Genomic DNA, 24625 nt, shown 5'->3' on the forward strand with positions numbered 1-24625 from the left:
GCGTATGCAGCAGACAAAAGACGCACCGCAGAGGCTCAAAAGAAACACGCTGCATGCAAAGGCACAAACTACATCCGCTTCCAGTCCAGCACTTACCCGCCACATGTGTCGCACATGTGGGCGAGCTTTCCGGGCCCAGATTGGCCTCACCAGTCACCTCCTGACCCACAGTTACAGATCCTCCATCGGACACTGAAGTCATTGTAGTGGTCATCTGTGAAACTAAAAGACGGACAATATCAGTCATTGAAACAAGAACATACCCAGCATGCACACCCCCGAAAACGGAGTTTGGCTGTCGACATGGCGGAGTTAATAAACGAACGGTCATACACGTAAAAAGTTACATGTCTCTGTGAGTATGTATGTGTGGGTGACTGAAACACGAATGAATGACACAGGAAACGATTGATGAGCACCTGGCAAAGGCAGTTGTGCAAATGACTCCGAGAATGTAAAGCGCTAAGAGCTTGGTCTCTGACCGACGAAGGCGCTATATAAGTATCCATATGATCATCATCAGAATTATTTCCAGACATGGTGGGGGTGTGGGGGGTATAAAGTTGGGTAAGGGGGTGGAGAGGTTAAGGAGGGTGGAGTGGCAGTCCGAGTCTTATCGTGAAACAGTGAGTGTCTTCAAAGCTCATGATAATGAACCAGATTTTGGAAACAGTTTTACTGGGGACACCTTTTTTACAAATGCAGCGGGACCTATTTATAGTAGCAGCCTCAGACACTGATGGAGGTGACACATATTATTTGTCAGGCTATAATTCCGGAAGAAAGCATTTTATTGCCAAAAGCGAAAATCTTGAATTAGAATTCACAGCCTCTTTACAAGTATTTTTTGTGTGAAAATATAAGCCTAACATCACCACGCCTTGTTGGTCACTGAGTATTATTTTTAAATGACATGATGGTGTTTGTCAAAGTGAGTTCTGGGACTGCACATCTCCATACAATCACATTGACTGTGTATCTCGTTCTGCTTATTCATATATGCATGAATCACAAACGAAAAAATTAGTAATAAAAAACAAAAGAAAATACAGAAAAAACCCACATCCATCCTCTATTACCGTACTCTGCATACAGGGAAAGAGAAACACTGACATTGACAAATGGTTTATTGAGGGTAGAATGGATAAACTGGAAGCTTCTCTACACCATGCCCTCACACACGCATACATATACATACTCACAATATGATAAGCAAATCAATAGATAATGATAGATACATAGACGGATGAATCAAAGACTACAATTACGGAAACATCATGAAAATCATACAAAACATTGCCACATGAAAATCTTCAAACACACACATGTGTGTGCTCACACAGGTATCACACACATGTACTCGAACACACAAGCACATAGACATGCACACGCATACTTACACTGCACCTTTTCCCTTGCTTAGACATTGTTGGAGAACAATTCGTAAAATTATGTCGGCTTACTAAGATCTCATCAGAATGCTTAGATTTTGCTGGAACTAATTACATGTATAGCATCAGATATTTTTGATACGCTTTTTTGAAAGATGCTATGGTAGATCTATTTATAAGATACTCGGGGATTTCATTCCACAGTTCACCACCAGAATAAGTGAAAGAAGACATGAAAAGGTTAGTTCTGGAACGAGAGGTAAAAACGGTACTCTTCCTACGAATGATTCTTTCCGGGAATTTCCTATAAAGATAGGGCGGTGCAATTTTCTTCATAATTTTGTACATAAAAACACCCTTGTTAAAGCGACATTTAAGATGAAAGGGGAGAATATTTAGTTCAACATAGTCATTTGCTTGAATACAAGATTTAAAGAGAATGAGCTTAAGGGAACGTCCGTATATACTTTCGAGAGGTTTTAAGCAATTTTTACTTGCCCCGTCCCAGTATGTTGATGCATAGTCAATATCAGGTTGGACGTATGCATGAAAAAATAATTTACGAGCATGTTGATAAAGGAAATGCTTAAATTCTATTGAGCTGAAATACGTTTTTCGATAATTTCTTGCAAAAAGCAGAGATATGATAAGACCAGGGAAGGTTACTGTCAAGTGTAAGACCAAGTAGTCTATAAGAACTAACTTCCAGCAAATCATTGTCAAGTACCTTGAGCCCTTTTATTTTAGATTTGTCGTTTCTGTCTGGTTGTGATTAATATAAATTTGAACTTCTGTGGGTGAATTGTCATGTGGTTCATTTCAGTCCAATTTACAAGTTTATCAATATCGCTCTGCAACGTAGTGCATGTTGTATATTTCGCATTTGTGTCTTTTTGATGAAGTGTCGTATCATCAGCGAAAAGTTCACAAGAGGATGAAACATGAAGTGGACGATCATTTATATAAATTGAAAATAAAACAAGCCCTAAAACTGATCCCTGAGGAATACCATAATTAACTGACACAAGAGGGGACATTTTAGAATCTTGGATAACCACCCGTTTCCTATTATCAAGAAAAGAAGATATCAGTTCAACTGAATCAGATGATAAGCCATACATGACTAGCTTTTTCGAAAGTAGTTTATGATCTATTGTATCAAAGGCTTTTGCGAAATCAACAAAAACGGACCCAGTAAATAAGTTATCATTAATATTTAAGTGCCATTCCTCAACAAGATTAGTCAGTGCAGTATGACCGGAATAATTCTTTCTAAAGCCGCTTTGACTGGGGTGAAATAAATCATATTTGTTGAAATGTGACTGAAGATTAAGTTTGATATGTTTTTCGAGAGGTTTGGATAATGTGGACAATATTGATATGGGTCTATAGTTAATTGGGTCAGATGGATCACCATATATAAAGACAGGTAACACTTTAGCATTTGTAAAAGCCTGTGGATAGGAGCGTTTTTCGATGCTGAGGTTTTTGGTATACGCGATGTGTTTAGAGACGATAGGTGCTGCTATCTTCAAAATTTTACTATTACAGTATAACTCGGATATATGCAACTCGCTTAAAAGAAAACTCGGCTATATGCAAGCGATTTTGGGGGTCCCGGCCGAGAGCCTTCTTTGTTTCACTTGTAAAAACTCGGTTAAAAGCAACTCGCATATATGCAAATTCGCTTATATGCAAGTACTTTTACGGTCCCACCCGCCCATTTAACTCGCTTAAATGCAAACAATGAAATCTTTATTCTGCACAGCACGATATACGACATTGACGTCATTTTGTGTTGCGTCAAATAATAGTACAGGTCACACCTACCTTCTGAGGGAGTAGTAATTAAAGTGTCGAGCGGAATAATCATTACACAACCCCCACGACAAGATAATATTCCATATGAAATTATTATCAATATGTAGCTCGACTGAGATGCAAACATCATGCACCGACAGTGTCGCAGAGTCTTTTCGTGTGTTTGCTGGTGAACTTGAAAAGCACATGGAATGCCAAAAGAATAATCCACGATCACATCCTTTTTTGAAAAAGAACGTCGGAAAACCTACATGGGATGTGATGATGTGAAACCTGATGAGCGACACAATCCAGACAGTGAACAGGAAAGCCCCCAGATGGACATGGAGGGAGACAGCGTACACAGTTACAGTTCTGAAGGACACACTGATGAAGATGATCGCTTTTTTCAGATGTGCTCAAGCAGTTCAGCTGAAGAAAACACCCTTCCGTCAGACGACCTTGAAGAAAACATCTAAGAAGATACTGAAGAGTATCGTCAGGATGACACACTTCTATCCGACAACCTTCAAGAAAATATCGAAGACGACACTGAAGGGTATTGTCAGGATCATAGTTTGTACACAGGAAGCACAGAACGCTCTGAAGGAACAAGTTCTGAAAATGAGAATCCATGTGATGTCGAAAGATCTGAACTGTTCCGACAGATCCAACATGAACTCAATGGTGCAAGTTTTGATAAAATACTTTGCACATCTGCCTTGTACAGTGATGTCGTGTCAAAGTATAAAATAACAGGTGATGCACATTTCTTTGAAGCAAGTCAGGTGGATGAAGACGCCTTAACTTGGTTCCCGAAATATTCACAACCACTGACGCCTCTGAAAATCTATGGGGATGGAAATTGCCTCCCTCGCTGTGCGTCAATTTTGGCGTTTGGACATCAGGATAATCACGTCGAACTGAGGACAAGAATCGTCATGGAATTAGCACTGAACCTGGATACATACCTGGACGATGAATTTCTCAAGTCAGGCCATGAATGCGAGGACTACTTGCCAACAATCTATGCTATGTACAGTGGCAATCACTTCAGAGGCAAGCATGTGTTCAAAACGGAACTACGCGGAATGCTGTGCAAGGAGATTGAAGAAATTTCCAAACCAGCGTGGTATATGTTGTGTTTCTTTCATTGTATCAATATATACACATAAGAAACTAAATGTGGATTAACAAGATCTATTTATTGAAGAGAACGTTAAGTTGCCATCTTTCTGTCTGGTCCCCAACCAATCATATTTTAGATAAACAATGATAACATGCATAAGGGAAGTAATTCAAATGTCACATCTCCCTTCTTCAGTATAATGTTCATTAAATCTACATCTCCCTTCTTCAGTATAATGTTCATCAATGTCACATTTCCATTCTTCAGTATAATGTTCATCAATTTCACATCTCCATTCTTCAGTATAATGTTCATCAATGTCACATATCCATTCTTCAATATAATGATCATCAATGTCACATCTCCATTCTTCAGTATAATGTTCATCAATGTCACATCTCCATTCTTTTTATACTTTTGAACAAATTAATATAAACATTTCTACTATGCTTATGAATAAATTTTGAACTATTATAACATTCATTATTCTTTTATAAGGTATTGCTGAAATGGCAATTTTTATAATGACATACATTTGATATTGCTTTGCTTTCCTTTTTTTTTTTTTTTTTTTTTTTTAAACACAGTAAAATATCGGATGATAATAAATATTTGGATCTTGAACAGAAACCAAAGAATTTATACTGTACTCCAAATAAAAATTTAAAAAATCATTCATTCTGTCACTGTCAGGCACTCTCACATTTCTCAGAATACATGTAAACACACTTTTGGAAAATATAAAAGTGAAAGATTACAAACTGGAAGAAATGAGACAAGAAACAAACAAAGATCCTGAATTTGTCATGCTCAAAGAACAAATATACAAAGGATGGCCTGCAAATAAAATAAATATACCAGCAGAAATCAGACAGTACTTTCAGTACAATGAAGAACTAACTGTCCTTGATGGTCTAATTTTCAAGGCAAACAGAATCCTAATTCCAAAATCAATGCAGTCAGAAATGCTTGAAAGGATTCATGAGGGCCATTTAGGCATAGAGAAATGTAAAAACAGAGCAAGAAGAAACATGTTTTGGCCAGGCATGAATAAACAAATTGAAAACATTGTCACAACGTGTGCAACATGCATAAAGTACAGAAACAAACAACAAAAAGAACCTTTGCTGAATCATGATATACCAGAAAAGCCATGGCAAAAAGTAGGAACAGATCTGTTCACTTGGGAAGGACATGATTATTTGCTTATTGCAGATTATCATTCAAAATTCATTGAATTTGCACTACTTCCAGACACAAAAAGCAAAACTGTCATTACATACATGAAATCCATATTCAGCAGACAAGGCATACCTGAAGAAGTAGTCTCAGACAATGGTCCACAGTATACAAGTGAGGAGTTTCACATGTTTGCACAAAAATGGGAATTCAAACATGTTACATCTAGTCCCAAATATCCTCAATCAAATGGATTTGCAGAAAGAATGGTACAAACACTAAAAAAATTGTTCAAAAAGGCTAGGGACAGTGGACAAGATGTGTATCTGGCAGTACTGAACTACAGATCCACACCAATAAACAGTACACTTCCATCGCCAGCAGAGATACTCATGAACAGAACACTCAGAACAAGACTCAGTGTTCCAACAAAGCAACACAAAAGGAAAAAATCAAACAAAGTCAAGAAAGAGTTGAAAGAAAAACAAAAGAAACAAAAAGACTACTATGACAAAGGAGCAAAGGAGTTATCAAAACTCAAACCAGATGATAAAGTCTATGTGAATGACAATGGTTGGATACCAGGAAGAGTTGTAAAAGCAGCAAAAACACCCAGATCATATTATGTTCAAACAGAGAAAAGTACATTGAGAAGAAACAGAAGAGATCTGATAAAGGTAAATGAGAAAATGAGTATGAACCCAGACAACTCCAAACAAAAGACAATGTCAACCACACATGAAAGCACACAAAAGAATAGCTCACAAACAAAACATGACAAATACTATACTCATTTAGAAGAAAGTGATAGTGACAATGATGATGACAGAAACAATCGATTTGTTCCCCAGCAAACAAACAAAACATGTGAAGAAAATTCACCAGAAAAGCAAGACACCAGACACAAAACAACAAAGAGTGGTAGAAATGTGAAAATGCCTGCAAGACTGAATGATTATTTTCTTTTTCATCGTCGTTCACAAACGAGAAACCGTCAATAAGTTCGGCTGCTTCTTCACCAACGCATGACAGAAAAACTGCACATCTGTATTGCGGAGTTTCGTTTTGCAATCTTGTGGCGACTTCGAAGTTTTTCCACGCTCTTTTGAAACGTTTCCATTCTTTGATGGACGATCCATTCTTAATAGCTAATTTTGCTGGTGGAGGAACATTACATGTAACCTGTCGTCTTCTTGATCTTGATGAGCTGCTCGCTGTTCGATAGTCTTCTTCTTCAGACATTGCTTTTCTTTTAAATCTTCAATCGATTCCTGAACGATCGTTCTAGCGTCCTTGGTCACTAACGTCACAACGTGCTAGCAGCTTCCAGCAACAACGGTTTTACAGCTTCGTTTTTATTTCGCAACGATAATTTTCCGTTTAAAAACTCACGATCTTGTTACTGGATCCCACTTCTGACACCATGTTGTGTTTCTTTCATTGTATCAATATATACACATAAGAAACTAAATGTGGATTAACAAGATCTATTTATTGAAGAGAACGTTAAGTTGCCATCTTTCTGTCTGGTCCCCAACCAATCATATTTTAGATAAACAATGATAACATGCATAAGGGAAGTAATTCAAATGTCACAGTATATGGGCATATGGGAAATCCACGCCGTTGCAAGTATCATGCAGCGGAAAATTCAGGGCTACAGTGCGAGAACATCTCCATCGCATGGTTGTGCCTAGACTGTCGACAGATGTGCCCGTGGAAGACATCCCCACCGCTCCAACAGCCATCATGTGGACATCCCTCGACGGCACACAACAAACTCCGAAAGAATGGAAGATGAACCATTTTGTTGTGTGTGTGCCACAGGATGCCGTGTAGCATTCTTTGATGCGCTTCTGATCACCTTTTTTTTTTCGTCATTGTCTTTAAGTCTGCGTAAGAATGATTCGCCGGTAAAAAAAAAAAAAAAAAAAAAAAAAAAAAAAGTGCATGATTGAAGAAATGAGAGAGAGAAAAAAAGTTTTCTTGATGATGCCAGCTAAGTAACGTTCCCCTTGTTTGTTTGTTTGTTTGTCCTTTTGGCCACAGTTTGTCCTTTTGGCTGGCCAGTTAAGTTCATCCTAAGTTTGTTGTTGTTATTGTTGTTATTTGTTGTTGTTGTTTTGTTTTGTTTTCTTTACTTTTGTTCTGTTTTTGTTTTTGGTTTTTATTATTATTATTACTATCATTTGCGGGAATTTTTATTTTCCAATTGAACATGTGGATGAGTGAAATCTATTCAAACAAGTCTTGGGTTGCTAAATTCAGTAAAAATTATGCTTCTGTGGCAATGCAATTCATCAAAAATCATTTCTGTTCATTTAAATAGTGCTGATTCCAGAAACTCATTTTCTCCCCCCACTCCTCCACCCCCCTTGTTTTAAGTTTTGTCCTGTTTTCATAATACGTTGTGCTTCCAGGTTGGTGCCATGATGTAACAGTATTATTGGAAGATTAATAGTTTTGTGTTGTGTTGCCGTGTGGTACAGTCAGTATCCAACAAATAATTTTCAGTTTATATAAAAGCAATATTTGTTCATTTTCTCGTTGGTGCTTATGTGCGTGCGTGCTCGCGCGCGTGCACGTGTGCGTGTGTGTGTGTGTGTGTGTGAGGGGATGCTTGAATGGATACACTGACACAACTTTTGCCAACTGGAACATAAACGCATCACAATAGATCCAACGAGTGCAAGGCTTTTTTTATTTATTTATTTTTTTAACATCATGTATGCTGACAAACAACACTGTCGTTTACCCTACAAAATAAAGCACAAAGTTTTTATGGCAACATGCAGTTTAGTGGAAGAGTTAAAAATGAAAAAAAAAAAAAATGAAAAAAAAAATCGGATATATGCAAATTTATTTGCTTATAAGCGAGTTTCGGATATATGCAAGTCTGACGCTCAGATTTGCATATAAGCGAGTTTTCGTATATATGCAACTCGGATATATGCAAGCGATTTTGCCGGTCCCGAGCACTTGCATATATCCGAGTTCCACTGTAATACCATCTAAACCTCGGGATCTGGATTGTTTAATGAGCATAATTCTTTGAAAACATCACGTATACTAATGTATGCTAGCTGAAAGTTAGAATGTATTCTTTTAGTGTTACAAAAACATTTGAGCAAATGTAAGTCATTGGACTCGGTGTTACCAAGAGAGAGAGAGAGATACGGATACGGATAGTTTATTCAATAAAGGCCATGGCCCCTCATGAAGGGGGTACAGTGAATCAACATTCAAAATTAAAACATTACAAATTACAAATGTAAATGATAAGCTGCAAATGATAATCCACAAATTGGATAATGCAAAACTAATAATAATTAACTACATAATACACTGCGAGACTTAAAAGCCTTATATAAGTAAATAGCAAACTGTTTTATAATAGTTTCGTTAGTTGATGACATGCTTGCCATGGCAAGTCGAAATAAAGTAGGGTGTCTATAATATTTTTGTGGAATCCACTCATGTCTAAGGTCATTCAAAGCAGGGCAACACAACACAAAGTGAAGTTCGTTTTCTTCAGCACGTCTGCATAAAGGACAACTAAGATCAGAGACACTGGACTTTCGATAACGATAATGATGAAGAAATATGTCAGAAATTCCAAATCGGAACCTGGTTGTGATATGTTTCAAATGCTTATCCATTTTCATTGACAGATAAGTAGGAATAGAGTGCATAGAAATGAACTGTCTGTAAAACTCAAACCTATCGCTATCTTGAACATGATAAGACCATTCTTGCCATCTACAGTCAATTAATCTTGTTCGGAGTGCACTAATAAACCCCTTTATGTCCCCTACCCCCTGCTGTAACCAAACATAACCAAATCCCAGTTCATATAATCTAACCCTAACCTTTGATACCCAGTTTACTTTGCCCCTCAAATCTAAATCATATAACATGTTAAATGCTTTTTTCGGCAACCTTGAATCTTCCATTTGTGTTATTTTCAACCAATAGCGAATACATCTTACTGCAGAATTGAGATATATCGGATATCTTTTTGTCTCCCCATAAATTAAATCATTAGGCGTTTTCATGGTAACTCCAAGAAACTTTTTCTGTGCAAATAAATGAATACTCTCGCAGCAAACTGCAGCATTAGAGAGACCCCAAATTTCTGCTCCATATTGTACAATAGGTTGTACCTGGGAATCAAACAATTTAATAAACAGATCAAAAGATTGATTTTCTAAACTTGACAGTTTTTTCATAATACAAAGTAATGCTTGTTTAGCTCTACTTGCAAGATTTTTACATGCAACTGTGAAACTCAATTTTGTTGAAAAAATTTATTATATTCCTAAGTATTTATACACATTCACTACTGGCATCATTATTCCATTATAAGTTCATTTTTCCCTAATTCCTAAATATCCACCTTTTCTAAATACAATTATGTTACTTTTTGACATATTTACTTTCAACTGAAGTGATTTTGCAGCTCTAGATAGACTATTTAATTGTGTTTGTAAACCAATCACAGTTTCAGATATCAACACAACATCATCAGCTAAGAGGAGAATGAATAACTCTAGAATCTCACCAGTAAATTGTGCACCATGTTTTCCGTTTCTGACAACTTCTGAAGTTAGTTCATTAATAAAAAGAGAAAATAATACAGGGCTGCACACATCACCTTGTTTCACGCCAGAAGTGCATTGAATATAATAGTCATCTTCCCCCCACATCTAACCCTTCCTTTCACACCCGCATACATACTCATAATACATTTCAACAACTTTCCACAAACACCAGTTTTTAAAAGAATAGGCCATAGAATTGTTCTGTTTATGGAATTGAAGGCTTTCTCAAAATCTATAAAAGCCACATACAATTTACGATTAAAAGAAAACTGTTTTTGAATAAAGGCCATCAAAGTAAACATATGATGAACAGTTGAGTAGTTGTGTTTAAATCCTGCCTGGTATTCACCTGTAATATTGTTTTCTTCTACCCATTCTTGCAGTCTCTGATTTATAATTGTACTATACAACTTGCTACTTGCATCACAAAGAAAAATTTCTCTATAGTTATTCGGATTGTTCATATCGCCCTTTTTATACAGTGGAAAACAATAGATTCAGTCCATTTTTTCAGGATAGATTCCTCTGTCAAATAACGAGTTAAAAAAAGTTACAAAGAAATTCAAAATCAAGTCAGATTCAGTGACATATTTTAACAATTCTCCAATTATACTATCAGGTCCTGCAGCTTTACGGTTCTTAATTTTCCTTAATGCAAACATCACTTCTTCTACCGAGATTGGACGATTTAAATAATCTTCTTCATCTTCATCTTGTTCCCATTGCAGTACGTTATCAGAATTTACATCTTTTGTTAGAAGGGTTTTAAAGTGGTCAAACCAAACATCATCAGTAATGTTGTTAGCTGGCTGTTTTCTTTTAAGTGACATTTTACCAACATTGTTCCAAAATTCTTTCTGACTTTTGATAGAAGCAATTAATTCTGTCAACAATATATCATTAAACTGCTTTCGCTTTCTCTTTTGCAAAGAGAGAGAGAGTGAGAAAGAGAGACTCCCGGACAAGTTGGATAAAGGCGGGTGGAGTAGAATTTACAGAGAGAAAAATTTGAAATGCTAAAATGCAAGAGACTTACGTACACTAAAATGAATAACTGTTGAAAGGCAGTCAATGGCCTCTGTTACAACTTGAAGATGAAAGCAAGAGACAGACAGATATGCCCTAATACCTGGACTCACCAGTGAAGCAACCAAAAATCTCTTCACTTCCATGATTCTTCTTCGCCTTGATTACTGCGGTTAACTTCTGGCCAGATCTTCTCACCTTTTGATGTGTGTGTGTGTGTGTGTGTGTAAAAAATATGATTCAATTTGCAATGTCAATAATGCAAGAGCAAAATATGATATATTGATGGGTGTGGATGGAACATCAGGAATTCTCAGACAAATGAGATGCATAACAATCAATGAAGATGAAGATTTATTGGTCACAGTCAGCAACGATGTGAGAAAAATTGTCTGAGGAAAAAAAAAAAAAAAATTGGCAGAGGTGTCCTGACTCAAGACGTTCAAAAAGTTGCATCCTCTCTCCACTAAATTAAAAAAAATTTATAACAGTGTATAGTCTCACATGGAAATTTGTATTTTAAATGTCCTGAAGTGTGTGTGTGTGTGTGTGTGTGTGAGTGCATGCATATGTGCATGTGTGTGAGCATGTGTATGTGTGTGGGTTCAAAGTGCATGATGAAACTATCAACTTACGCTCTCCTGTAGACATCCCACAAGGAGATGAGGTGATCATTTGAACCCGCAGCCAGAAGACAGTCCTTTGAGAATCTGACGCATCGCACACTTTCCCGGTGATAGGCTAAAATGGCAAGAGGACGCATAGACTTCATGCTGAAAAGACGAACCTGCTTATCCCAACCTGCTGTTGCTACGATTCGGTCATCAGATCGAAGGGAAATATCATTAAAACCTGGATTTATACATTCTATTTTACGGATGATTTCAATCTTGCCCTCATTTGAAATTCTCCAAACAACAAGTCTTTCATCCACAGAACCTGACAACCCTTTGTTCATTTTAGCAGATGAGAAAGACAAACACATCACAGCATCATCATGAACACAACACTCATGAAGAGCTTTTCCAGAGCAAACATCCCAAAGAATCATCTTTCCACTTTCATATCCTGCCACTAGACATGTTCCAAAGCCTGTCTGATTTGGGATGACACACATGCACATGCAAAGTCCTAGTTCATCACAACCAGACTGTGGAGTCAATGTCCGCACAGGTGACTGACTGTTTAAATCAAACAGTTGGATGGTGGAGTTTTTGCTTGGAATAGCTACAAGTGGTGAAGTATTTTCCTGAGTCAGTACCCTCGCTGTGCAGAAACCATCCCCATCTGCTTCTAGCTTGCCTGCACAAGAAATATTTTGAGACAGTGAAATCACAATCATCATAACAAAAATATTATTTGGAGAGAAATGTTATTCTTAAAATTATGGCGAATAACTAAGCTGTAAAACAACAAAAGCACCTCTATTCAATGCATTCAGATAACAACAACAAGAAAAAAGAAGAAGAAATTTCAACACAAATTACAAGAACAGATGTCAGCAGCACAAAATATAAATATTGTCCTCATCGTGACCAATTTCTATGCAAATTTGCTTGGCTGTAAAGTACATTTAAAGATCTTTAAAATATACATGAAAGTCGAAATTCACACAAAAACAAAATGCTTATGCATACAGACAAAGAATAAATTCTGTCAAGGGTTGCAACCCTTCTACACAATACTTTGATCGGCTATTTTCTTTAAACAAATCAAGTCACAAAGTTGCTTTTTTTGTGGCCTGGCTACTTTTGTCATTGTGTTCAACTGTGTTCAACCACTCTTCTGTTATTCTTTTTGGCAAATATTTTGGATGGTCCCTTTAAACAAAAAATATTTCGTCAAGCATATCTTGGTTTTCCAGATTTTGTTTAAATATGAAAATTGGGAGGAGTGAAAGGGTGGGGGCAAAAAATCTTCTTCCTCTTTGTTTGTGGGCTGTGCTCCCATGTTCACTCGTATGTGGGCTTTTACTTGTATGACCGTTTTTACCCCACAGCCATACTCCGTTTTCAAAAAACTCAAGACAATGATCAAAAAAGAACATCTTGCATGTGACAAATTAGGATGCTGATTTCACTTTTCAGGAAAAGTTGAGAAGTCTGAGAAAGATCCATTTCATTCTTACAGACATTTGTCCCTATCTTTTCCTTTGCTGTTTATCTTTCTTAATTAAAGAAAAAATCAAAAACAAAAAGAAAACAACAACCAGAATGTATGTGTGAAATAGCCTTGATCTGTGACACTGACCTGTAAATACTCTTGAAAAGGGGAGTTTGCATCATCTTGGAATGGGGAGTTTGCGAAAAGGGGAGTTTGTATAATCTTGAAAAGGGGAGTTTGTAATAAATTCCGAATTTGGTTAAACATATTTACCATGTCAAACTGATCAGACTAGGGCTATCGATTTGCTCTGTTTGGCCAAAATTTGTGGCAACTCAGAGGTAAAAGGTCACCCATTTAGTCTGCCATTTGTTAGCCAATCAAATGCAGTTTCAAGCTGGAGCTGATTACTCATTCTAATGCCCGCAAAGAATGCCTGAATTTAACAATGTAAGTGTATTTAACCAAACCGGGAGTATAATACAAATTTCCCATTTTGGAGTCATATACTGAACCATGTCAAACTGATGCAGAATTCAAAGCAAAAGTAGGAAGATAATGCCTATTGGTTCGCATGTAAGCTCTTGTAATAGTAACAGCTGTGTTAGCCACGACAAAGGAAACCCCTTGGAACCATCCATCATTATCATACGGAATTCCCTGATGTGGAAATTGATGAAGGGAATCTCCTAATGGCAGAAGGCTGCCTCCAAAACAAGTCAAAGAGACACAGAGTGCTGAAAGGTGGCTGAAGTGGTAACAGTGTGCACCTCGTGTGCTCTTGGAATCAAGCAGCTAAGGAACCGAAAGTGTCTTAGGCTCTGATCTGCGGGCCTTCTAACCAGGCTTTCAGAACCACCTTCACTGAATCGGAAGGGAAAAAAAGCATAAGCAATCAGGTTGCTCTAGTCCAGAACTTCCCAAGCTTCTGGGTGTGTCTTCTGTTGACCTCATGGCAAAGAAGACCACCATGAATGGAAACCACAAACACCCCCCACTGGCAAAGAAGACCACCATGAATGGAAACCACAAACACCCCCCACTGGCAAAGAAGACCACCATGAATGGAAACCACAAACACCCCCCACTAGCAAAGAAGACCACCATGAATGGAAACCACAAACACCCCCTACTCCCCTAAAGGGTGACCTTGTGACACTGCCTGCTATGTGTCTCCTTGAGAGCTCAATGCCACTGTTGTGGGGCCATCACCTGATGCACAGGCTAGGGTCACACATGCAATATCCCCTCCTGTGAAGATGCAGGGGCCTGTAAGGGAGGCACTGGCAGCAGTGGAGGTTATCCGGACTGACAAGTGTTCAGTCCCTTCCCCCTCAGCAGTGTTTGAGTCACAGGGGGTGGGAGTGGGGGACCAAATACTGGGGGCAAAGCAGCGCTGGCTGAGACCAGGTGGAAGGGGCAGGGGGTCTGGTCCCTTACTAAGTCCAGTGTGTCCCAGGGGCGAAAGCACCCTGTCAACTCCCAAGAGGCAGCAGAAACTCCTTGCTTCGTGTGTTGAAAGTGGCCTGGGAGATGCAAGGGCCAATATGGGAGATGCTGGTAACAGTGGATGTTGTCATGATCAACAAATACTCAGTCCCTCCACCCTCAGTAGTGTAAGTGCCTATAGGGACATTTACTACCAAGGGGTAAGCAGTGCTGGGCTAAGACCAGGTGAGGGAGAAGGCATAGCCCTCTGCTCAGCCAGTGTGTCCCGGGGGCGAACCCCCATAGAGGTAGAAATGGGGGAAATCCACCTGTGGGCGCCAGCCAGGGGAAAACAGTTTCAGCCACACCTGAGAGGGAGGGTGCCAAAGCTTCTCATGTAGTGCCTCATGAAAAGAGGTAAGGACCCATAAGTGCTGGAAGGGCACATGCCACTACTGATCTAACAGAACCATGGCTGAGGGAGGGGAAACTGCAAGCTTCCCCAACCTGGTTCAGCTGACCCAGAGGTGCAATGTTCTGAATGGGATGCGCTGGTGATCATGTAGGTCACCCTGACCAACACCAGCTCGGTCCCTTCAGCTGAGGGTGTGCACATCCTCCCACACCAGTGGTAGTGGGTAAGGGGTGCTGGGCTGAGTCCAGGGAGGGTAGGACTGAGGGTTAACCCCCGCCCTCCTGGCAGTCCAGCATGCGCAAGAGGCACATCTCTGTATGGGTATAATGGGGCAATCTACCCATGGGTGCCAACCACCCTGTAAGCCCATCCCCAAGGATCACTTGTGTCTTGACTTTCAAGAAGGGGTAAAAAAAGGAGAGAAAAACTTGACCAGGTTGGAGGGACCTGCAATAGCCAGTCCAACCTGAGTGTCAGACTGCTGGCAGACCGACAATCTGATAGCCTGGGACTGCCTGACATGCGCGGGGTTCCCTCAGCAGGGGAGACCTGCCAGATAGCAGGGTTGCCTGACAAACACGCAAGGGTCACACAACCAGAATCCCCTCCCACAGAACACCCCCACCCTCCCAAAGCCATGGCTTTCCCTCACACTGAGGGAGGTGGGGAAGGGGACTTGGCATGGGAGAGAGGAACAGAGAGAGCAGTGTCACCACTGAGAACCTTCTCAGTGAACCGAGTATAGAGGGTTGACACCAAATCCCCTTGTGAGGACATGTCAGGCTCCATGCCAGTGATAGCCACATTAACAAAACCACCTTCCACTTGGGTTACCTTGTGGTCAGGCCCTTCTCCCCAATCCCCTTCCAGACTACGTTAGGAGGTTGAGCTATCCCACCTTGATGTCTGCAAAGATGCATTGGCCTGATCAAACAGGAGAACCCATGGGCCCCAGCACCTGAGATGATCTCCCAAGAGAGCACTATCCCGGCCTCATTGGTCCAGCCATTGCATGGTGGCGTGTGAGGCATAGCGATCAGGACAAGCAATTACACAAGAATTGCGACAAGCCTACAAACAAAAAGAAAAAAGAAAAAGGAGCGCTACAAAAACATTGAATTAGAAGTCAAGAACTGACTCAAACAATGTAAATGACATTAATTCTGAACAAAAACATCCCAGAAAGCTGCATCAAACAACAAGCATGCAAGAAAATAACATTTCTAATCTATAAAAGGTTGACAAAGACAGAACAACAAGATTTGTGAATGAGTAATCAGCTCCAGCTGGACAAGGTGTTTGATTGGCTAGCAGACAGCAGACTAATAGTGAGACGTCTTATCAATGAGTTGCCGCAAATTGTTTTCCAAACAGAACAAACCAGTAAGGACATAATTTATCTCAAATGAAAAATTGCTTAACAGAAAATTTTTATTCAAATCAGTAATTTTTTGTAATCAACTTTCCTTTTTTTAAATGGAGAATTTTGAAAACAGTTAAACTCATAATTTTTTCCTTGCAGGAATCTCAAGCCTGCATACATTTTAAGGTAATAGAGATTTTGAAAGAGTTTGTATGGAGTTTCATTGTAGCCTGATGTACATGATAAAGTCACTGCCATTAAATAAAAATTATCTGTACTTTTATCAGTTGAAGAAAGACCCATTGATAGATCTCTCAGCATGAGAAGATCAGTGTCAAATAAAACAGGGCATCCCAACAAATGTAATAGGGGACTACCTGCTCTCTTTTTCTGTCTATCAGTTTCAGTTTCTCAAGGAAGTGTCACTGCATTCAGACATCCATATCCGCTACATCCCATCTGCTAAACAGATGCCTGACAGCAGCATAACCCAACACACTTGTCAGGCCTTGAGTGCATGTACATATATCTGTGTACCTATCAGAGTGGATTTCTTTTACAGAATTTTGCCAGAAGGCAACACTTTTGTTGCCATGGGTTCTTTTTCAGTGCGCCAAGTGCATGCTGCATATGGGCCCTCGATTTACAGTCTCATCCAAATGACTAGATACTCAGTTTAATTTGCTGGTCAAATGTGGAAGAAAGGGCAAGAGCGGGATTCAAACCCAGACCCCCACAGACAAGCATCTTATCCATTCTGCAACCTTGCTCCCTTAACCTTTACCGTGCTTCCTGGGTCTTCTAGGACCCAGTGACTCAATAAAACTATCATATCTTGGGAACGGATAGAGCTATGCACATGAAATTTTAGGAGTTTGTCAGCAACCCAAAGACCCTTTCGTCACATAAATTTCGTATATGGGTGTAATCAATTACCAGCGTAATTAATTACGTAATTTTAACTACACAGACACGATGTCACGGGTCCTCCAGGACCCATACAATTGTAAGAGGACGAAAGTGGTTCTTCCTATTCGGATGGCGCGGGTCATGGAAGACCCATACTTACCAAAGAGGCACAAGTGTGTTTATTCTGATTCGGATCACGTAGGTCGTGCACGACCCAGTACAGTGGAAGTATCCAGTGGCCTACTGACTTTGGAGGTACACCGGACGTAGTTCAAGAGATGCCAGCCGAGCCTGGGGGAGGGGCGGGGGGAGGAGGGGGTGTAGGGGGGGGGGGGGGGGGCGCTCGCGCTTTTTCTTTGCAACAATATAGGGTGATACCAGGGGAAAGGAATGCCGGCACACCCGCCTTTTCTTTGCAACACTCTAGCAGACAATTCAGGGCGAACCAGCTTCTCTCTACTACTAAACAGCAGCACCATCGGCGGATTTTTCTGTTTTTCTTCTGCAGCCAGTGGGAAAGAAACGGCAGGTAAGAATTTGCTATGTCAGAAAGCTTCCAAAGATAATTTTGTACGATTTGCCTGCTATTTCAATAGAAGATGCATATAATATGATGAGTGACCATATCGGATTATACTTAGATCCGCACTGATACTGTTTGCTACCAAACAGCAAATGGTTCCCCATTCATTTTGCACCCAGGTTAGAATGTAATCGAACCAAGAATTTTGTTGAAAATCAATTAGTATACTTTTCACAATGAAACACAACAAACAACTTTGCTTTGTAACCACCAGTAGGCCTACGTATTAGTTTCATCACATAATTAAGAAAGAAATTTTTAATTACAACTGAAAGATACAAAATTTTAAAAAATGTATTGTTGTGATTTCCGCCATGCCAGAGAGAGAGAGAGAGAGAGAGAGGGAGGGAGGGACAGAACGAAACATTTACTGTGCAAAAATTATTATCATTATAATCGATGTAATATCGTTCTGTATTATTTCAGGTAAAATGGAGAGACCAAACCTGTTTGATGCGATCGTGGAAGCACATGGATGTGGAGCTGAGGCGCTGTCGTGTATGTTGTCAATTTCATTGGTTTTGATATGACTGGTGTGTCAATCTCTGATCGTGAGCATGTGTTTGAGTGTGCGCTTGTATGTGTGTGCGTGCGTGTCTGCATACGTGTCAGTGTGTGTGCGTGTGTGTTTGCGTTTAGTGTTTGTAGTGCTTGTGTGTGTGTGTGTGCCGTCTTGTGTGCTTAGGTGCCAGCGTGCATATATGTGCATGCGATTGTGTGTGATTGTGTGTGTGTGTGTGTGTGTGTGTGTGTGTGTGTGTGTGTGTGTGCGTGTGTTACTTTACAACACTTGCTCATTTGCCTCTTTGGACACTTGTAAGAACATATGCAGTCGTTGATGTCTAATTGTGTGTTTGATGTTTATTATTATGGCCTTTCTGTTGTGTGTGTTGCAGTGCAGTTGGAAGAACATCCAAGCACTATAGAGCCAGACCTTCCTCTGAGTGGTGATGACAACACCAGTGAGGATGAGCCTGCTCCACCTTCCGATGATGACTCCCCAGATGAGTTGATGGAATTTGATGACCAAGATAATGGTGAGGCATCAACTTCTCAAGCTGTCTTCGACTCGTTTGAGACAGCCAAGGATGGCACAAAATGGAGCCAAAATCCAATGGCTTCAAAATCAAAAACCCCTTCTAGAAATATTTTTAAAGTCCCCCCAAGTCAAATTATAGGATGTCAGAATGTCAATGACCCCTCAGATGCCTTTTCTCTTTTTGTCAATTCAAAAATGATATCTGATCTGGTGAAATTCACCAACATCGAAGGCCACAGAGTCCTGGGAGGGGCATGGCTTAAAACTGATCCCGTCGAGATGGAGGGTTTCTTAGGCCTACTACTCTTTCTGGGCACTAGGAAACAAAACATGGTTTCCACTGAAGACCTGTGGGATACTGTGTATGGGAGTGCAATCGTCAGAGCCTGTGTGAGTCGTAAACGATTTCAGACTCTACTCACCTATCTGCGCTTTGATGACAAAGCTACACGCAGTGTCAGAAGGCAGAAAGATGCATTTGCCCCCTTCAGGGACATTTGGGATGATTTCATGAAGAATCTTCAAGCACATTACATCCCGGGTCCACTGCTCACAACTGATGAGCGGTTGGTGCCCTTTAGAGGGCGGTGCAGCTTTCTGCAGTACTTGCCATCAAAGCCAGATAGATATGGCATCAAAGTCTTCTGGGTAGCAGATGCCGAGAAAAACTACCCGCTCTATGGCATTCCCTACCTTGGTCGGCCAGCCGGTCAGGAGAGACAGGTCAATCTTGGTCGCAGTGTTGCCCTGGAGCTTGCAAGGCCATTCTTCAAGAGTGGGAGGAACGTCACATGTGACAATTTCTTCACAGATCTCGCTCTTGCAGAGACACTTTTGAAGAATGACCTGACCTTGGTGGGGACTGTCAGAGCCAACAAGACGTTCCTTCCAAACTCCTTCAAAGAGAAGAAGAGGCTTGCTTTATATGACAGCAAATTTGCCTGCAATGGTGCTGTCGCGCTCGTAAATTATCAAAGCAAGCAACTAAAGAGCACAGTGGCACTCAGCACAATGCACAGTACTGGTGTTGTGAAGGAAAGCATGCCAAAGAAAAAACCGGAAATTATACTCTTCTATAATCAAAGGGTGCAGTTGATACCCTGGATAAAATGGCACATGCCTTCACTGTAAAACGAAAAACGCAGCGGTGGCCAACGGTCATGTTCTCGAACATCCTTGACCTGGCCACCACGACCCACGCCATCGGGTCAGGAATAAACTGTTGAACCATTCTTTAGTAGGTGTGGGTCTTGGAAGACCCACACGATCAGAATAGGGATAAGCACGGAAAAGCCTCTTTAAAATGTGTGGGTCTTGGGCGACCCGCACGATCGAGACTGTGTAGTCAAAAACGACATCCGGTAAAGGTTAATCTGTCAACTAAGAAACCAAACAAATGAAAAAACATTCTACACCATAAACTTAGTTACACTCTCTCTCTTGCACATACTCGTGAACACTCTATCAGTCTATGTCAAACATACACATACCATGTAAAATATAACTGGATCCAGTACACTTCCACATCTTGAAATAACCATCTCTGCCATGGGTCATCAACATGTCTGATGCAGCTGACGTCACAAACAGGACTGGCTGACCATCATGGGCATCAAATGAGTGATGACTGCGTCTTGTAGAGAGGTCCCAGAGGTGAACCTGTCCATTCTGACATCCTGACAGCAGTGACCCATCAGCATGATCAGAGAATTCCAGCACTGTCACTGGGCTTCCTGACCCATGCAAAATGTATACAGGACTAGGTGGTGGGGGAGCACATAAACCTAAGAACAAACAAAACAACAAGAAAGTATAAATAATTTTGATTTCAATCAGTATTACTAGTACAAGCAAGAATAATTGTTTTTATGCAATACCTCCTGATTTAAAAAAAAAAAAGAAACAACTTTCCATAACAGTACAATATAACTTAACACAATCAACATTGCAGAGTATGTTAAAGTACAGTTATAGTATACAACAACAGTCAATACATAACAGCTCTGTACACCATGGCACAGGTGTGCATATATGCCTGATAGTAGATGTGTGTGTGTGTGTGTGTGTGTTCACTCAGGCATGTGTGATGAAAATCTCTAATGATATCACAGGGAAAGGTTATCACAGTATGAAGACACTGATCCAGTCTTTGGATCATGTGAACCATGTCTAGCTGACAGAATAAAACAGGCCATTGAAACTTAAAATCATAACAGATGAACTGATATTAACAAACTTAATAATAATAAATATAACCTATACTGTACATACATACAAACATGTGCGTGTGCATGTGCATGTGTGTGCGTGCATGTGTGCGTGTGTGTGTGTGTGAAAACCCATCCGACTTGTAATGAACCAAAGATTGGAATGATTACTTTGCAGTCAAAGGCTAAATAATTTTCTGGCAGTGTGTTAAGTTTCCTTAATAATATACTGATTGTCTCAACAACTGCTATTACTGCTATTCATTTATCAATTTTTTACTGCCCCAACATCTGTAACATTTTAGTAGCATTACTCCCATGCAATCCATTCAGTGTCCCAATACACAGCCAACCCTGGTTCATCTACCACAGTTCAGTAATGCCTGTTCTGGTTCAACACACATAACACACCATCTACAAAGCCCCCTACAGATAGCAATAATTACTTAGTCACAGAGCAAAACTGAGAGAGTATCCCAGGGTTTAGATTCTGAGTTGGTCAACGGTCATTGATGGATACAAATTTGAAATGACCCAATGATGTGGCAGCCAGTTGGTCACTTGACTTATTCATTTTTCAGACCCAAAGGCCTTTTGTAGGTTTCTCTCAATCTCCTGCAAAATAATTGTGCAGTTTCAAGCTCTGAAAAAATGAAGAAAAAAAAGAAGAAAAAAAGGCCTTATTGTTGTTCCTTTGCAGTTTGATGTTGAGCAGATGAACATTGCAAACAACCTCAAAACTTGCACACAAAGTCAGCTATGACGCTTACACAAAACCATCATCATTTATATTATGTGAACTGCAGTGGAAAATAGCGCTATAGTGTGTGTGTGTGTGTGTGTGTGTGTGTAGGTGCATGCATTAAGGAATGTGTGACACAGAGAATGATACGATAGAGAGCCAATATCTGGCTCAGAGCATGTGTGTCAGTGATCTGTGGTGCTCGCTAACACAGGGGTACATATGCAACTTAAGTTATCCACACACACACACTACTTCTTGTCACTTAGACATACATGAATGCTTAACCAAGAAGTGGCAAATCTCAGCAAATCTACCACCCTACTCAACTTGGAGGCCATTCTTGCTGGCTTTCACATCGCAAAAGACTTGTAGGCTCACACAATGGTCTATCATGAAGATGGATTTCCTCAAGAACACTCACTGCATTTTATCACACTGTTTGACGGGCGCAGTAGCCAAGTCGTTAAAGTGTTGGACTTTCAGTCTGAGGGTCCGGGTTCGTATCTTGGTAACGGTGCCCGGTGGATAAAGGGTGGAGATTTTTCTGATCTCCCAGGTCAATATATGTGCAGACCTGCTTGTGCCTGAACCCCCTTCATGTGTATATGCAAGCAGAAGATCGAATATGCACATTAAAGATCCAGTAATCCATGTCAGCATTTGGTGGGTTATGGTAACAAGAACATACCCAGCATGCACACTCCTGAAAATGGAGTATGGCTGCCTACATGGCAGGGTAAAAACGATCATATATGTAAAAGCCCACTTGTGTACATACAAGTGAATGTGGGAGTTGCAGCCTATGAACGAAGAAGAAGAAACACACTGATTCCTGACATCTGTCTGTAGGCACAGCATCCACGTGGCTGCTCCCCATGCATTATGCATGCACAATTACACATGTTGGACAAAACAGTTGTGATTGTTGACACAACTCTCCGGAATGCACCATCATCACTGACAATGAAAACAAAAACAAAATATGTTCCACCCTCGTCTTAAGCAATCTGGTTTTTTTGCCAGTGCCAGTGCACTAAACATCATTTCAGAATCTGAGTAAAAAACTCTGAAGATTTAAGGAGTTTATGCATCAACGTGGTCACCACTTTCAGGTAATCAACATTGTGACTGCGAACCTATGACAACGTGCTTTCGTTGTTTTTGTTTCACCAGTTTTGCTTATCTAACAAATCCACATTATATCAGTGGCGTAGAGAGAGTTTCTGTGATGATTTTAAATGCCATCAACTGGACCTGTGCAAATGTCCTTGAAATTTGAGCTGGTGACCTTTGTCTGAAACCTGTTCAACTGTTTTATACTGATCCAAATTACTATAAGCAATTCTGAATAGGCTGCACATTTATCATCATGTGATGGGTGTGTCGATATTTGTGTCAGGAGGCGTTAAGACAATTTTTTTATGAAAGTGTTAGGCTGTGTGTGCGTGCGTGTGCGTGTGTGTGTGTATGCTTGTGTGGATGTATATGTGTGTGTGTGTGTGTGTGTGTGTGTGTGTGTATGTGTGAAATTGTTGACTATCTCTGGGTAATTTCCAGGGAAATTATTCCCTGATCCAGAATAGTGTGTAAGCAAACATGCATGTATGCTTGAAGTTGAACAGGAAACATTTCCTTTAGGCAGTCAACAAGACAGCAACAACAACAGTAACAAGGAAACACACACACACACACAAACATTTAAACCATTCCACATGTGTGTGTGTGTGTGTGTGTGTGTGTGTGTGTGTGTGCATTATGTTTGTGTGTGTGTGTCACTGTGTGTGTGTGTGTGTGTGTGTGTGTATAAAAGTGTGACAGTGTACAAATGAAAATACAAATTGTATGGTGGGGAAGGGGTGTGGAGGATTTTGAAAATGACCATCTGATTTGTGGTGAACAGGTCAAATGACCCATCATATGCTGAACGAAAACCTAAATATTGGCATCCCCTCCAAATAGCTGCTAGCAACTCCCAGTACTAGTACTACTGCCCATTCTAGTCTTCTTTCCCTCAATTGACTGACCACAAGCTGACCATTTGTCACTTTCAGTCAGGGTCATTTGCAAAAAGTATTAAGTGAACTGAGTGCTTTAGACAGTTACAGCAAGTCTCTTGAATATTATGATACATATAATCAAAACACATTTACATTATATCTGAGAGATACATATGACCAAAACGCATCTACATTATATCTGAGAGTGCAACTGAGACGGTCTCCAATCTGATGAAGAGTAGTCTTGCTTGACTAAATTTATCTCCATGATATTTAGCAACATGGCCCTTTCACTCTCACTTTTTTTTTAATTTTTATTAATATCAGTGCAATGTCTACACCCATTAGATGGTTCAGTTTGTCAAAAATGTTTACTATCAATGCTTTGATTACCATATTCGATCAATCTTATTTTGTGTTAGTGTCAGTACCAGTAGCTCAAGTCAAATCCATATACGCTACAGTTTTTGTTAATCAACCTGTGTTTGCCTTGTTGTCTGCCGCCATTTTGGATTTTGAAACCAAAATTAATGTAAGCACGGCGCGTGGTTATCTTTCTTTAACGAGCAGACACGCAATAACGAATTGTCGTTTAAACAAAATAAAATATATTATTGCATTCACCGCAATTTAAAATACACGAGCAAATAATCCCCTAGATATTTTGCTTAAGAAATTCTAGTAAACTATTTACATTGGAAAAATTCATT

The 24625-nt window shown here is 40.0% G+C and overlaps 1 protein-coding gene across 1 annotated transcript; it reads right to left on the bottom strand.

Moving 5' to 3' along the window:
• Positions 1-8194: 8194 nt before the first annotated feature.
• Positions 8195-24426, bottom strand: LOC143283121 (guanine nucleotide-binding protein subunit beta-like protein 1). The gene is made up of 3 exons (XM_076589258.1): positions 24395-24426; positions 20457-20750; positions 8195-12428 (listed from the first exon to the last, which is right to left on the bottom strand). Exons 1-3 carry the CDS (start codon positions 24420-24422, stop codon positions 11758-11760), a joined length of 993 nt encoding a protein of 330 aa, XP_076445373.1. The 5' UTR covers positions 24423-24426; the 3' UTR covers positions 8195-11757.
• Between the last annotated feature and the right edge of the window lie 199 nt (positions 24427-24625).

Source organism: Babylonia areolata, chromosome 6, assembly GCF_041734735.1.
Source record: "Babylonia areolata isolate BAREFJ2019XMU chromosome 6, ASM4173473v1, whole genome shotgun sequence".
In the NCBI taxonomy this organism is placed as follows: Eukaryota; Metazoa; Mollusca; class Gastropoda; order Neogastropoda; family Buccinidae; genus Babylonia; species Babylonia areolata.

What these genes read in the sequence shown, in the direction of transcription:
- LOC143283121 (XM_076589258.1), bottom strand. Translation starts at nt 24,422, where the DNA reads ATGGCGGCAGACAACAAGGCAAACACAG. An exon ending in AGACAACAAGGCAAACACAG is followed by an intron (nt 20,751 to 24,394) that starts GTTGATTAACAA and finishes GTTTGTTCTTAG; the next exon opens with GTTTATGTGCTCCCCCACCA. An exon ending in ATCCAGTTATATTTTACATG is followed by an intron (nt 12,429 to 20,456) that starts GTATGTGTATGT and finishes TTTCTTGTGCAG; the next exon opens with GCAAGCTAGAAGCAGATGGG.